This window comes from Stomoxys calcitrans, chromosome 1, assembly GCF_963082655.1.
Source record: "Stomoxys calcitrans chromosome 1, idStoCalc2.1, whole genome shotgun sequence".
NCBI classification, from domain to species: domain Eukaryota; kingdom Metazoa; phylum Arthropoda; class Insecta; order Diptera; family Muscidae; genus Stomoxys; species Stomoxys calcitrans.
This window is the reverse complement of record NC_081552.1, coordinates 130,155,758-130,172,578: the sequence shown is the minus strand read 5'-3', so window position 1 is coordinate 130,172,578 and position 16,821 is coordinate 130,155,758. Positions and strand designations below refer to the sequence as shown.

Here is a 16,821-nt window from a genome sequence, read left to right as displayed (position 1 = left end):
AAGGTTTCTCAAATGACTTCTTATCACTGATTAATTTTCTAGAAATTGGTTCGGCCTTAGATAGAGGGCACGCATTTATCATCCGAGGTTATCAACATTTTGCACTACAATTTTCTCTATGACTCCTAATATCCTAATACGAGTATGTTTACGGATTTCGGTCAAATTAAAGCAAAATTTAATTTCGACAGATTAGCCTGGATACCCAATTTGGTGTAGGGTATCAAAAGGTCGGCTTTGCCCGTCTTAAGCCCATCCTTACTTGTTAAATATGAAAAAAACTGAAAATTTTCACAAAAAGGAAACACCTTTTTTGTCCTGTTTGAAACAGTTTTCTCCTGAGAGACAAGATATTAATAACTATATATTGATTGCAATCATATAATTTCAATAAATTCTTTTTTCAAACAAAATTTTAATGCAAATTTTTCTAAAGAAGTTTTCAACTAAATCTTATTTTAAGAAAAATTTTTAATTTTAATTTTTTTTAAGGACAATTTTGAAGAAAATATTTCAAAGAAATTTTTTAGAGGCAAAATTTTTATGGCATTCTTCTTCAAAGTCAAAATTTCAATTTAAGAACATTTTAGAATTTAAAATTTTGTCTAGAAACATTTTTTTCTACTTCAACTCCGGGCAAAATTGCTGGACTCCAACTCCAAGACTCCGACTTCGACTCCGCAGCGCTGATTATTACCAGGCTACATTCGAATCAAACACATGCGAATCAAAAACAATTTTTGTGTAGCGTAAGTGTTACAGCAGGCGGCAGTTTAAGGATTTTGCCTTTCTCAATCCATCCTCATACAGGCAACAAATGTTCAATTCAATTGAAATTTGGTTTTTAGAATTCGAAATTTTCTTTTGCTTTAGATGTTTTAATCAAAAATTTCAATTTATTTTATTAATTTTTTGAAATTTTAATTGTTTAAAAAAGGTGTTTTTTTTAACAGTAGTCGGCACCATTCTCCAAAGTTCGGCATGACATGTTTCCTAAAGTCGGCATATAGTATTTTGGTAAAAATGTTAATTATTAAAGAAAGTTAAAGTGAAATAAAGTTAGTTGTAAAACACAGGTTTCATTTTATTTGCTCACATACTTAACACAAAATGACAAGGAAAGACAAAAATTAAGCTAGCCCAAGCCAAAAATTAGATACCCACAATCATAGATATTTTCTCATCTGGACATCGGTATATATAAAAGCTACGTTTAACTAAGGTTCGATGTAGACCGTATTTGGAAAAGTTATCCAAATTTCAGGGAAATCGACTAAAAAAAACCATTTATGAGCCCAAGAAGTTCAAGTAGATCTACAAAGAGGTATACCGAAATATGGACCTATATAGTATTCAATGCGAATATAAAGGGTAGCGTACCCCTGTCCAAATTTTGCGAAATAAGCTTAAAAAAGTTGCCCCTTTTATATGCTCAAAACGCTAAATTGAGAGATCGATTTATGTGACAGCTTTATCAGTATATGATACGATATATGCCATTTTCGAATAGGAAGAGATCTTATTTAACACAATTTTGGAAATTTCGAACAAATTGTGTAAAAAATATTCTTTTTCTGAGCTGAAGACGTTAAACAGGGTGATCGGTTATAAAGGGGTTGTATAAACATGTAGTTCGAAAATGGGCCACTATAATCGATCTGAACGCCACTGGATAAAACGTAATCCGTATCAGTTAATTTCAAGAGGCTGCAACGTGATAATATCAGTTAAGGGACATATTTTCAGATTTTCTCGCCAGGATTCAAACCCGGAGATTGAAATTCGTAGGCGGACATGTAACTACTGTGCCGCGGAGACCTGGGCTGGGTAATCTCGAAGATAGGCCACATCGGACAATATATTGATATACCTTACTTATAAACCGATCTGCAAATTCGATTTCTGAAGGGCGCAGAAGAACCATTTTTCACTCGGCCCTCAAATGTTGACTACTGGAAAATCCAATTTTGTATGGTGCCTAAAGGCCGTATAGACTAAAAACATATAAAAATAGTTTGTGTGACTAAAATGTTTTTTTGATTGTACGTTGCAAATTTTGTCCATGAACATTCCACTAAGGAACAGGGGCATACTTCTCACCTATCCATGAGTGCAGTCCGATTCAAGTTTAAGCTCAATGATAAGGGGCCTCCTTTTTATAGCCGAGTCCGAACGGCGTGCCCCAGTGCGACACCTCTTTGGAGAAAAGTTTTACATGGCATATTACCTCACAAATGTTGCCAGCATTAGGAGGGGAAAGCCACCGCTGGAAATTTTTTTTCTGATGGTCTCGCCAGGATTCGAACCCAGGCGTTCAGCGTCACAGGCGGACATGCTAACCTCTGCGCTACGGTGGCCTCCAGCGCAGAGATTAGCATGTCCGTCATTGTACGTAACCATTAAAAAATATTTGTGATTAAAAATGCTCAATTTGTCTACGCCTTCTTAACTTATAAAGTCGCGCTTTCGCACTTGTTGATGGACGCCCTCTAACTAAAAGCGAGTTTCTGCCGTAATCTGTAACCTCAGCTCAAATATTTGTGCCTACAATGAGAATCGAGGAATTTATTGACATTTTTATAATAGAAAGTTTTACAAATTCTTAGTTAGTTGAGTTTAAAAAACAAAAGTGCCGACTACTGGTACATGCCGAACAAAAGAGCACTATCCTACATTGCTTATACATTGGGATGCGTTGCGATTGGCAGACTTCCGCCGTTTTTAAATCGCTTGTTGTTGTTGTGTTGTAATATACAGCAAATGATATTTATTGTCCAATTGAACCAATATCATCATCCTTCTAACACAAACATTAATGACTAGGCATAATAAATATATATGTAGTATTATTATAGTAAACAGATACTTATTTAAAACACACACACAGATAAGAGCATTCATATATTTATTCGCAGCATTGGCCAAAAAAAAAAAAAAAAAAACAGTATTTCGCGTACGAATATACTTACTCTTCCATAGTCTATACTTCATACAATGCATCCATTTGCAGGTTAGATACTGCACTAAAGTAACCTGTCGGCTTGGCCAATCCCAAATGGAGACGAGGTGAGTTGTGATAAATGATTACCGTACGTGTTTGTTTTAACGTCTGTCCGTCCATCCTTTCAATGACCGGACCGCACGAATGGCACTGCAGAAGGTTTTCGTCTTTGTTGTGATGGTTTTGCGTTAAGTCATGTCTAAAATGCCGATCCCATCCCTCTGTTGGTGGTAACCACGTCTATACAACCAGCGATGAGTTGTGAGAACAATGTCTGCAGTAAGGTCGGAATAAATTTTCATTTTTGACAATTAAAATACATAAACTGTGTTTATTTTTCCTTTAGCACTTCCGTAGAGAAGACAAGATAATTTCCCGCTTCCTTTTTTATAAAATGATCTGCACTGTATGATAATTCATTTACCCAACAAGGCAGACCAACCAAAACCACCAACATCACCGCCAGCCAGAGTTAATAATTGGATTGACTAAAATGAAGCCACCAATTATGATGGTGATTGCCGTTCGTGTTGTACACGGTGAATGGAAGGGTTGAGTAGTCATTGAAAATGTAGCACCACATAATAAATGGAGAGGTTTTTTATACAGATGCAATAATTTCCACACTGTTTGATTGTAGGTAAAGAAATTTGACTCCTGCCATGAGGAAAAAATGTGAAAGCCGATTTCATTATAAACACCCACTGAATCTTTGAGTTTGCAGGACTTTACGCAACGAAGTTTTATGTGCTATTTGACATCATAGCCCAATAATGATTTGTTATATAGACGAATAAAGTTTGCAAATGCAAATTTGCCAATTAACAATCCATTAGGGAACGGGCGGATTCTTCTTTAATATCGTTGAGGGCTGTCCGATACAAGTTTAAGCTCAATTCATCATTAACCTTAAATGTATCATTGAGGAACCTACTTTTTATTGCCTAATACGAATGGCTTGACGCAGAGCGACACCACCAGGAGGGATTACCATACGATGGCCCCAGAGGTGTATAGTTTACGACTGTCTCGCTGTTCCACAATGTTGCATGCGCATTTGTCTCCCACTCCCTTAACTCGGACTGCGTCGACCCGAAAGGCTTCGGGTTCACCAAGTTTAATGACGGCAGTCCTCTGGCCTTCACCGCCAAATTGTTTCCCCTTACTCCGTTATGGCCCGGCACTCAAACGATGCGGATTTTGGCATCCTCAGAGAAGGCGTTAATCTCTTTCTAACACTGCAAGACTGTTCGTGACATTACCGTCCTGGTTGTTATTGCCCTTATGACAATGTTACTGTCGGTGAAGATGTTCACACTCGACGTCCTCGCGTTAGCACCACACTTCCTCACGCATTCCATGATCGCCCGAATCTCCGCTTGCAGGACCGTATTATGGTCAGGCAGTCTAAAACAGATGCCAGTCCCTCGGTTCTCAATGTAGACCCCCAGGGCCACCTTGTACTCTAGCTTTGATCCATCTCTGTAACATGATCTTCCAGATGGCAATACTAGAATTCCGTCAATCCAAGACTGTGCCAAAGGCAGCAGTGCGTCGCACTTGAATTCAAGGTTCATCTAAGGTATCCGATCGGAAACCTCTTCCCTTCCTTCCAGGTTTCCTATGGTCGCCTCGATTATACCGCGATGGCATGAACTGCTCCCATCCTCAATCCATCAAACTAAAAAGGCGTAAGCAAGTATTGGTCTAATCACGCTCTTATAGAGCCAACGGATTATCCTCGGATTCAGGCCTCATTTCGAGCCTACGACTCGTCTACATATTGCCCAACATCTGTGAGACTTCTCAGTACGTTCCTGAATGTGACACTTCCAATTCAGTTTCCTGTCCAAGATCACACCTAAGTATGTGACCTTGTCAGATATCGAAATCGTCTTATTGGGAAATGTGGTGCGTTAAATTGGCTCACTTTCGTCTTCCTAGTGAACAGGCATATTTTAGTCTTCTCTGGGTTAACATTGAGACTTCTGGGTCTAGCCCAGTTATATGCAATATGCAAGACCCTTTTGGCCCTTCTGCATAGCTCGTTCGGACTCTTACATCTCAGAAGTATTATAACATCGCCTGCATAGCAGACGGGTTCATATCGCTCCTCAGTCAGCATACGTAATAGGTCATTTATGGTGGTCACCCATAGAAGTGATGATAAAATGCCCCCTGTGGTGTGCCTTATACCACTTTCTACCTTATTTTTATGCCACGGGACACACAATTTATCCACCTGTTCTATAGCATATGGTTTATTCAGTCTCTGAGGACCGGGTCCAACCGGTACTGGTCTACGGATTGAATCAGTGTGTCGGTCCGCACATTGTTAAAACCCCCTCGATGTAAATGCATACCACCAGGGTGTACGTTTTGGCATCGAAGGATTCTTCTATTTTATGCACAACCTCGTGAAGGGCAGTCTCCACCGACCTTCCCTTGACATAGACATGGAGCTTGTATTTAAGCAGTTTGCTGGATGTCATACTCTTTATCATGGTGTCCACAATACGTTCCATGGTTTTGAGTAGAAAGGACGTACGGCTTATGGGTCTGTAGGCCTTTGGTGTTGCATAACTTGCCTTGCCTCCTGCAAGGCTTTAGGAGTATATGAATGTCCTAGGCACGCTGAGAAAATTTTGGCCAGAGGAGGTGCCTGACAGTCTGTCTCTTTCTGTATTTACGACGGAAATATTCCATCAGGTCCGGGTGACTTAAGTGGTCTTCTGTTTTATGCGCAACCTCGTGAAGGGCAGTCTCCACCGACCTTCCCTTGACATAGACATGGTGCTTGTATTTAAGCAGTTTGCTGGATGTCATACTCTTTATCATGGTGTCCATAATATGTTCCATGGTTTTGAGTAGAAAGGACGTACGGCTTATGGGTCTGTAGGCCTTTGATGTTGCATAACTTGCCTTGCCGGGCTTGGGTATAAACACCACCCTTGCCTCCTGCAAGGCTTTCGGAGTATATTAAAGTCCTAGGCACGTTGTGAAAATATTGGCCAGAGGAGGTGCCAGACAGTCTGTCTCTTTCTGTATTTACGACGGAAATATTCCATCAGGTCCGGGTGTCTTAAATGGTTTGAAGCTCCTCAAGGATTTCTTCACCATAAATTCCGTAATTACAATCCTTCGATCAACATCGTTATTCCAAGTTTCCGGTGTTTCCGTGAGTCTCGTCGTATCCTGTGGAAATGGGTTTTCATCAAATGCCTCAACATGTCCTCGGTTGTCTCTGATCTCACTCCCATGTCGTCTACTTAAGTTTCAGTTTGGACATGGGTTTTTGAGGGAAACTTTGTTATCTTAGCGGCGTCATTAAAGTTATCGACCTGTACGCAGAAAAGCTTCCACGAGACACGTTATGCCGCTCTGGTAATCTTATTGTATTCCTTGAGCCGTGTATAATACATATCCCAATAAACTTCCGCTTTTGTACAACGTGCTCTGTTATTAAGACTGCGGACCTCTTTCCCATTGTTGCGGATACCCCCGGTCATCCAGAGTTTTTCTTGGGCTGATTTCCTTTCCCGAAGAGGACAACTACCTTCGAAAGACCCCACCAGCACAGTCGTAATCCTGTTGATATTCTCGTCAATCTCTTCTATGCTTGGACAATCTAAATTATCTTGCCCCAGTTTTCTTTTGAGTAGCCTTCCGAATTTTGTCCAGTTGGTTTCAGCTTATTCCGGAAGCTTATCGGATTCGCCGCTGGCCGTGCTATTCTAAACCTAATGTAGCGATGGTCAGAACAGGAGTGTTCCATGGAGACCCTCCAATACTGAACCTCATGCATCAGATTTTCGGAACATATCGTCACATCTAATACCTCCTCCCTAATCCTATTACAAAGGTAGCGGTGTTACCAATATTGAGTGTTATTAAGTCGTAAGTATTCAAGAACTCTGCCAGGGCGTAGCACAGCTCATTAGTGTTGGTGCTACCCAAAAGGCTTTAAAATTTTTTCATAGGTACTACACCTATTCCGAGATAGGAATATGTATTTATTTTCTTTTGAGGAGCGAAATAAAAACACGTCTGCTTCAATCAACGGCTACACTTAGAAATGTTTTACAAGCAAAGCTTGCTAAATTCGGCAGGGCCGAATTCTATATACCCTCCACCATGGATCGCATTTGTCAAGTTCTTTGAACGACTTTTTCAATATATATAGTAGCAACATCAAGTTCTTGACCGAAAAGGACCGTACTTGTCATGGCTGTTAGAAGTCACAGAAAAATACCACATCCAAAATTTCAGGCTATTTCGGGTTATCAACCGATTTAGACCATACTTGTTGGAAGTCATACCAAAACGAGCTATGCAAAATTTCAACCGAATTGGCACATTTGTTCGAAGTTATACCAAAACACCACGTGAAAAATTTTAGCCAAATTGAATAAGAATTGCGCCCTCTTGTAGTTCAAGAAGTCTAATCGGGAGATCGGTTTATATGGCAGCTATATCAGGATATGGGCTGATTTACAACATACTTGGCACAGTTGTAAGAAGTCAGTCGTCAACTGTATGTGCAAAATTGCATCTGAATCGGATAAGAATTGCGTCCTCTAGAAGCTCAAGGAATCTAATCGGGAGATGGGTTTAAATGACAGCTATATCAGGTAATGAAACGATTTAAACCATATTTGGCACAGTTGATGGAAGTGATACCAAAATACCATGTGCAAAATGTCAGCCAAATCGGATAAAAATTGCTGCCTATACGAGTCCAGAAGTCAAGACCCAAGATCGGTATATATGGCAGCTATATCAGGTTATGGACTGATTTAGACCATATTTGGCACACTTGTTATAAGTGCAAAATTTCAGTCAAATCGGATAAAAATTGAGCCCTCTAGAGGATCAAGAAGTCAAAACCGAAGATCGGCATATATGACAGTTTAATAAAAACATGTATCGATTTGACCCATTTAATATCCCTTCCTACCCAAATTTCAAGCTTCTAGCTTTATTCCTTCGAAAGTAAGCGAGCTTTCGATAGACGGATGGACGGACGGACGTCATGTCCGTCATGTCATGACGAACAGGAATATATTTACTTTATGGGATCTTAGACGCATATGTCGAGGTGTTACAAACAGAATGACGTTTGTAACGTCATCATCCATTTATCGTATGGTGGAGGGTATAATAAAATACTATTTTAATGCTACACATTTAATTTTTCATAGCCATTTAATCGACTAGTGTAAAAATTGGTTATTTATGGGCTTTTTATACCCTCCTCCATAGGATGGGGCGTATACTAATTTCGTCATTCTGTTTGTAACTACTAGAAATATTCGTCTGAGACCCCATAAAGTATATATATATTCTTGATCGTCGCGAAATTTTATGTCGATCTAGCCATGTCCGTCCGTCTGTCCGTCCGTCCGTCTGTCTGTCGAAAGCACGCTAACTTCCGAAGGAGTAAAGCTAGCCGCTTGAAATTTTGCAAAAATACTTCTTATTAGTGTAGGTAAGTTGGTATTGTAAATGGGCCATGTCGGTGAATGTTTTGATATAGCTGCCATATAAACCGATCTTGGGTCTTGACTTCTTGAACTTCTAGAAGGCGCAATTCTCATCCAATTGGAATGAAATTTTGCATCACGTGTTTTGTTATCATATCCAACAAATGTGCCAAGTATGGTTGAAATCGGTCCATAATCTGATATAGCTGCCATAGCTGCTAGAGTGCGCAATTCTTATCCGATTTGAATTTTACACGACGTGTTTTGATATGATATCCAACAAATTTGCCAAGCATGGTTTAAATCGGTCCATAACCTGATATAGCTGTCATATAAACCGATCTTGGGTCACTTCCAACAACTACGCTAAGTATGGTTTAAATCGGTCCATATTTTGATACAGCTGCCATATAACCGATCTGGGGTCTTGACTTCTTGAGCCTCTAGAGGGCGCAATTCTCGTCCGATTTAACTGATTTTGCACGTAGAGTTTTGGTATTACTTTCAACAACTGTGCTAAGTATGATTCAAATCGGTTCATAATCTGGTATAGCTGTCATATAAATCGATCTTGGATTTTGACTTCTTGAGCCAATTGAGCTCGCAATTCTCATTCGATTTGGCTGAAATTTTGCATGAGGTGTTTTGTTATAACTTTCAATAACTGTACTAAGTATGGCGTAAATCGATAAATCTTGACTTCTTGAACCTCTAGAGGGCGCAATTCTCATCCGATTTGGCTGAAATTTTGTACAAGGGCTTCTCTCATACGTGTCTAGTATGGTCTGAATCGATCAATAGCTTGATACAGCTCCCAATTCTTATCCGAATGAACTGAAATATTACACAATGACTTCTACAATATCAATCAGCATTCATTTATGGTCCGAATCGGACTATAACTTGATATGGCTCCAATAGCATAACAGTTCTAATTCAATATTCTATGTTTGTCTAAAAAGAGATACCGCGCATAGAACTCGACAAATGCGATCAATGGTGGAGGGTATATAAGATTCGGCCCGGCCGAACTTAGCACGCTCTTACTTGTTACTGTTAAGCACGGTCTCGAGCGAGCCGGATAATCGAGGACCATAACTTGATATAGCTCTAATAGCATAACAGTACTTATTCAATATTCTTTGTTTGCCTTAAAAGAGATACTGCGCATAGAACTCGACATATGCGATCCATGGTGGAGGGTATATAAAGTTCGGCCCGGACGAACTTAGCATGCTCTTATTTATTTGAGTTTCCTTCGTCTGATTCTTTGGAATCGCCATCAGTCTCGTATTCTTCGCTTTGGTTAGCCGTATGTATTGAGACATCAGATAAAATAGCACAGGACATTGTAAGAACTCATGGATGTCCAATTTATGACCTCTCACATTGGACATCCAGGCATTATTACACTGTTTGATTGTGTATAAGCAGCATAGTTCAACTTTTTAGTTATCTTGACAGGTTGCTCTAAGCATTGCGTTAAACTTGTAGTGTTCGTATTGTCCCAAGATTAAGCAGCAGTCCACAAAGCTGTCTTGATATTCAAAGACTTTGCGAAATCATGTTTGCTGTCTGACGCCAAACAGTTTTTGGATGATTAATTTACGGTGTTTGAAGATTCAGACTGCACATCGGTTCATAGAATGAATAGAGCATGTGGAATCCGGTGGATGAAATGTTACTGTAACTTTTACAGATAGCAAAACATTTACACTTGGTTGTGTTTTCACTTATCCAGAAGCAAAAGCACAAAAGCAAAACATCTATAGATTCACTTTAAGAGTCATATTTAAAAATTATTTTCCTTATTTTTAATAAATGGCGTACAGTTTGTCTACATCATATTTTTCTGATATTAAATCGACGGACATGTTTTTACTGTGAACTTTAATCAATTATAATTTTTCCTTAATTAAAATAATTTTACGAGCTCTTTTTCTATTTTGTTGACGGAACCATTTTCGAACAAACTCAACTTTCAATTGCAGACTTAATGTAATTTGGTACTCAAATTTAAGACAAAATTAAAAGCGGAATCCCAGAATTTGTCATCAAAAAATCGTGTGTGCGGTGGATAATAGAGGTAATAGAAGCAAAGAGAAATTGTTTTTATTTTTAATTTCTTTTTGGTTGAGTCTGGTTCCATGTCTATTTGGCGCCTGAAGTTGGTATTAGACGACATGTATTCGCATATGTACTTTGAAATGTAGTAACTCTGAAAGTACAAAACATTTAATACGCTAAATTGATTTTGGAAATAATATGAAACTCTTTCGATTAAAGCGATCTATTATTTCAATTAACATACATGTGAAACCATGTCTACTAAAACGTACAATATATATGAGAATACATGTCGATTAAGGCGCGCTGTATTTAAATTTCGCGTATATAAGGGAAGTCATTAGGGCACAGAAAGTTACAGCACACCTGCAAACATTTACTATCGTACGAGTCACTAAATCTGCACTCAAAGAAGTGGAAACCATCTCAGGCTATATAATTTGTATACCCTCCACCATAGGATAGGGATATACTAATTTCGTCATTCGGTTTGTTACACTTCGAAATATGCGTCTAAGACCCCCTAAAGTATATATATTCTTGATCGTCGTGACATTTTAAGTCGAACTAGCCATGTCCGCCCGTCTGTCCGTCCGTCCGCCTGTCTGTCGAAAGCACGCTAACTTTTGAAGGAGTAGAGCTAGCCGCATGAAATTTTGCACAAATACTTCTTATTGGTGTAGGTCGGTTGGAATAGTAAATGGGCCAAATCGGTTCATGTTTTGATATAGCTGACATATAAACCGATATTAAGTCTTGACTTCCTGAGCCTCTAGAGGGCGCAATTCTCATCCAATTTGCACATAGTGTTTTGATATCACTTCCAACAACTGTGCGAAATTTGGTTTAAATCGGTCAATAATCTGATATAGCTGTCATATAAATCGATCTTGGATCTTGATTTCTTGAGCTTTTAGAAGGCCAATTCCCATCCGATTTGTAATTTTGCACGTGGTGTTTTGGTATCACTTTCAACATTTGTGCGAAGTATGGTCCAAATCGGACCATACCCTGATATAGCTGACATTTAAACCGATCTGGGATCATAAGTTCTTGAGCCTCTATAGAGCGCAATTCTCATCCGATTTGGCACAGATTTTGTACAACGGCTTCTCTCATGGCCTTCAACATACGTGTGCAATATGGTCTGAATCGATTTATAGCTTGAGACAGCCCCCATATAAACCGATCTCCCGATTTTGCTTCTTGAGCCCCGAATCGGACTATAATTTGATATAGCTCCTCCTCTTCCTCCGTCCATATTCATTATTCTTTGTTTGCCTAAAAAGAGATACTGCGCAAAGAACTCGACGGATGCGATCCATGGTGGAGGGAATATAAGATTCGGGCCGGCAGAACTTAGCACTCTTACTTGTTTAATCTATTTAGTGCCTCATTATGGGAGAAAACGTGCCACTTGGCGGTATATCCCAACTAGAAACTAAAAAGGGACTGCAAAAAGTTTAAAATTTGATTAAGTGCATCATTAAAAAAAACAGTAAATTCTCGTTTTCCCAAGTTTTTTCGGCTTTTTGGGGCGAAGATAATTTTTTTTGAACAGTCAACCTCTCGATTGAGAGGCGTATGTTCTCCCTCTGTGCTACACGCCTTACTTGATTACAGAGAGCTAAGTAAACGTACATTCACTTATGTGTAGGGAATTTCGAGGTAACGTCAGAAACAACAACAAAAAACCTATTTTTAGATTTGTACCAATAACAGTCGATAATATGAAACTATTTAGCGTAATATGAATGATACAATGGCGATAGTAGTGTATTTTGTTGTTTTAAATCATGAAACCTCTACACACTATCTTTAAAAAATATCAAAAGAGTGTCAATTCAGAGAGGGAGGGAGATATTATCTCCCAAATGTTTGGAGGGACATATTGTGTAAAAGCGCCTTAGCTGTTTGTGTGTGGTAAGCCATTGAGATGCACATGCACATCTGGTGACTATAACCACGTTTCACCCTCCGACTGCAACGAGACATTTGGAATTGCTCATATTTTGCAATAGAATTTTGTCATCGAACAACCCTTCCAGTACAATCGAATGTCTATCAAATAAAGTAAATGGACGTCGCGGGGGTAGTTTGTTTCGGAAAATTTTCTGTGCCGTCATTTATCGCCCATTCTTACGTACACATTGAAATTCTATGGTTGTGTTGGTCTAAGTGGTTTGCAAGCTTACCCACCCGCTTTCGTCGTTAAGTCGGTGTACATGATACAGGCTTTATGATGAAGGGGGCAGGATTTTAAATGTGGCCAATGTTAATTGCTCAAACTTACCCAATAACTTGGATACCGCACCCTGTTGTGTCAGCATATGTTGTGCGATATCATATCCTCGCAAACCACTGAATCGTGATAGTTCCAGCAGTCGTTGTTGAGATACCAGAGCACTGAGCGTGCTGGGTGATGGTTGGCAATTGGCTCCGCCCGTAAACATAGCAGATCCTGGCATTTGTCCGGAAGAAACTAGTCCCACTGAAAAAAAGTGCCAACAAAAATTAAAACAATCTCATTACAAATCACACACACACACACACACACATAAACACGCATAAACACAAAAATACGACACGCCACATACATATATATATATATATATATATATATATATATATATATTATATACACCCAAAACCAATATTAGGTTTTCAAACATTCATGCCCGCACAAAAAAGCAACAAAACTGCGTTGCGTGTTGCAGTGCGACTCGATTGACGACTGGCCGATTGTTCACTTGTATGGGACCCTGTGCATGTGAATAGCTGTGCGGATGTGTGTCTGTATGCAAGTACAATAATAAATAATTACTTAATTGAATACCTATAATTTGTGTCACACACAAAATAATTTATGTCGGCTCTATTCAATACTAGTCAAGTCAAGACAGCTCAACTCAGTTTGAATTACAGACGCTGTCGCTGGAGCACCCTCTGCCGACGTTGAAACTGACGTTTGCTTAGCATTTCATGTTTTGAACAAACACCAACGTTTCCCTGTGTATCGTGCCGGCACAATAGAGAATGGTTAATGAAGAGCAAATATGAACATGTCACAACATTCAATATCTCTAAGAACTCGATCCGAGACATATCGTTCTACCTTAATCACCCCCTCGTCATCTACGACGCCATCCAAATCGCGACATGATCATCAGCATCAACGACATTTTGTCAATAGCGGCATCGCAACATCTCCAAACTGTCGATTCGGATGTAAATGGACAGAGTCAGGGTTTAAAAGATGGCAACACAATAGCTGCTATTCACTTCGTTGGCATTTGAAAGCGAAGACTTTTGGAGATGGCAATGCACTCTTTGAACCTTTTGTGACATGTATCTTCCAAGTGGTGTGTCACATTTTCAATTTAAATTTTAAATCCAAGGACTACTTGCAAAGAAACTGCTTAAATTTGTGGATTATTTTTGAATAGGCGAACTTGAAAACTCATCAGCAGCTACTTAAAGTTATTATTGAGTGATGTCAATATTTTGATAGTACACCCATGGTTTCTTCGGCAAAACTTTTGACCCACCCTTAAAGCCAACGCTGAAAAATGTACTGATATTCCGCCAGGATTCGAACGTAAGCGTTCGGCCTCATAGGCGAACATGTTAACCGTTGCGACGACACGGTTGTTTAAGTAATTTAAGTAAGACATGCATTTCAGAACTATACCCATTTTATAGTGGTAATATTTACTGTTCCAACTGGAATTCATCTACAAAAGGGAAATATGGATGCAAAAAAATATAACGCTTGGAATATATTTGTGGCAAACAAATCTATATTATGGAGGAAGTGTGCAATAACTGTGAAAGATTTCCTTTACAGTTGAATGTTAGTCGTTAATTCTACATTATTTGATGTTTATGGTAGAGCCTTTTCGACGCTCAAAAACATTTTTTTTTTAATTTTTTATTGGTCAGTCATTATTGGCTGGAACGCTGTTTATGCATTCTTTGATAATATTTTTCGCAATAAAAAAATGTCCATCGAAATAAATGAATTCGCTTAAAAATAGTTTCACGAGTAAAAAATGGTTGGTATGGTCAGATCCAATTATATCTGGCACCAGATAACATTGGATCCGAAAAATGGTTACAAAGGGTGAATCTTTTAGCTATTATCTTTTTGGCAACACTTGCTTAAATAGCCCACACACTTTTCGTGTTTTGTTTCACTGTCAAACATATCAAAATGCGTGCTCTGTTAAAAAAGTTTATCGCGCTTTTCTAACATGTTACGACGAATTTCATTTTTGACCCAAGTAAATAAGCAGAATTGTCGATTTTGGAGTGAAGATCAGCCAGAAGCATTGCAAGAGCTACCAATGCATTAAAAAAAGTCAAAGTTTGGTGCGGTTTATGGACAGGTGGCACCATTGGACCGTACTTCTTCAAAGATGATGCGAATCCTAACGTAACTGCGAATGGTGAGCGCTATCGTGCGATGACTTCCAACTTTTTTGCCCAAAATGCAAGAGCTTGACTTGCATGACATGTGGATTCAACAAGAATCCACATATCACATGCCACACATCACGCGTAACAATGGACTTATTGAGAGGAGAGTTGGGTGAACATTTTATTTCACGGTAGTGGCCGGTCAATTAGCAGCCTAGAACGTGCGATTTAACGCCTTTAGACTATTTTTTGTAGGGCTATGTAAAAGCTTATGTCTATTCAAACAAGCCCGCTTCAATTGACGCATTGGAAGATAACATTGAAGCATTTATCCGTGAGATACCGCCCGGAATGTTGGAAAGAGTGTGCCAAAATTGGACTAAGTGGATGGAGCATTTGAGGCGCAGTCACGGTCAACATTTGCATGAAATAATCGTTAAGCATTTAATTATATGATCCGTAATATCGATTCAATTAAAGATTTCATGTATTTTTTTAATTTTATGTGCTTTTTTTTGTTTTGAAAAACTTTCATATAGCTCTTAAAAAATCACTCTTTACATAATTAGATCGGCCGACACGGGATAACAGTGAGCACCACACGCACAGATAAAAATAATTTTGAAAAACAACAACTTTGGTCGCAAAAACAACTACGAAAGTTGTTCGAAAGTTGCAACAATTTACTTTGAATCTCAACGACCCAAAGTACAAATTTGTTATTGAATGGCACTCTTTGTAAGCCAACATATAACAACAACAACAATATATCCATAAGCAAGGCAAAAAACCATCTAACCAGCCAACGCATGTGCTTTGCTTCGAGTGGTGGTGTTTTTGTTTTCTTTGTTCGGCTCGCGCTGCTATGTCTCGTTCGTTTCACTGCTGTTCTCGGGATTTTCTCTGTCACTCTTTCTCCTATTACCCTTAAAAACAAATTTTAATAACTTTAGTGTCGCAGAGTATTGACTCATGATCTCAGTTTGGTAGTCTTGCACGCACCCTCTAGCCTACCGACATCATCTTCTTTACGATGAAATAAAACAATAAGTACTGCTACACAGTAATAAGTGTTTCAATTAATTAAGTAAAAAAAAGTTAAAAATAACTCAAAACATTTTTTTCTAAATACGAAATTAATATTTTTCATGCCAAATTTTCTAAAAGAATTTTAATGAAAAAAATTAAATTTTTTTTGGCCGACCGGGGGACTCGACCTGGGTTTGCAAGTGTTGAATGGCATGGGACGGTAGTACGCCTATTTTAACAACTACCTCAACTAGAGAATATGTTGCAATTCCACAAAATTTCAATAAATTTGTTTGCCAAGTCTCTTGTAGACTTTTACTTACGTTCTTCATCAAATAATGTCATCGATTCAATGCTAAAATTCGTTGAGAATTTAAAGTTTCACATACAAATTTGGTAGTTGGTTTATTAAGAGTTAGTTTTTTTTTCTGTGCGGGCTAGGCTTTGAGCTCCGACTTGTGTGGTGTTCATCGCTATCACGGGAAGCTTAGGTGAAAGCTACCAGACGCGTTCACAGATTGCGGATGAAAAGCTTCGTTTTTATGCAGAGTATCTGCAAATGCGGCAGCGGGCAGTCAATGATTTCGAGAGGAGAGTCTCGGTGAGTTGTCAGGTGACACTGGCTCTTATTTAGAAACTGAGTGCCAATGACACTCGAGATAACAAGGCGACTTACTGGCGCCTTCGAATAACCAATCGTTAACATCTGCGTGTGTTCCCAGGTTAGGGATAGCTCTTGGAGCAAACGGCTCGCGACATCGGGGGATAAATGAGCGATCCCACAAAACCCATGCGATTGGGGCGCGGGGCCAGTAACCCGCC

General features: G+C 39.0%; 1 protein-coding gene across 1 annotated transcript in view; it reads right to left on the bottom strand.

Moving 5' to 3' along the window:
* Window positions 1–16,821, bottom strand: part of LOC106092836 (paired box protein Pax-6) — a 69,352-nt gene that overhangs the window by 19,515 nt on the left and 33,016 nt on the right. The window contains exon 2 of the mRNA XM_059360511.1: window positions 12,845–13,042. Within this exon, the coding sequence (XP_059216494.1) occupies window positions 12,845–13,042 (198 nt within the window). The remainder of the gene's footprint in view (window positions 1–12,844; window positions 13,043–16,821) is intronic.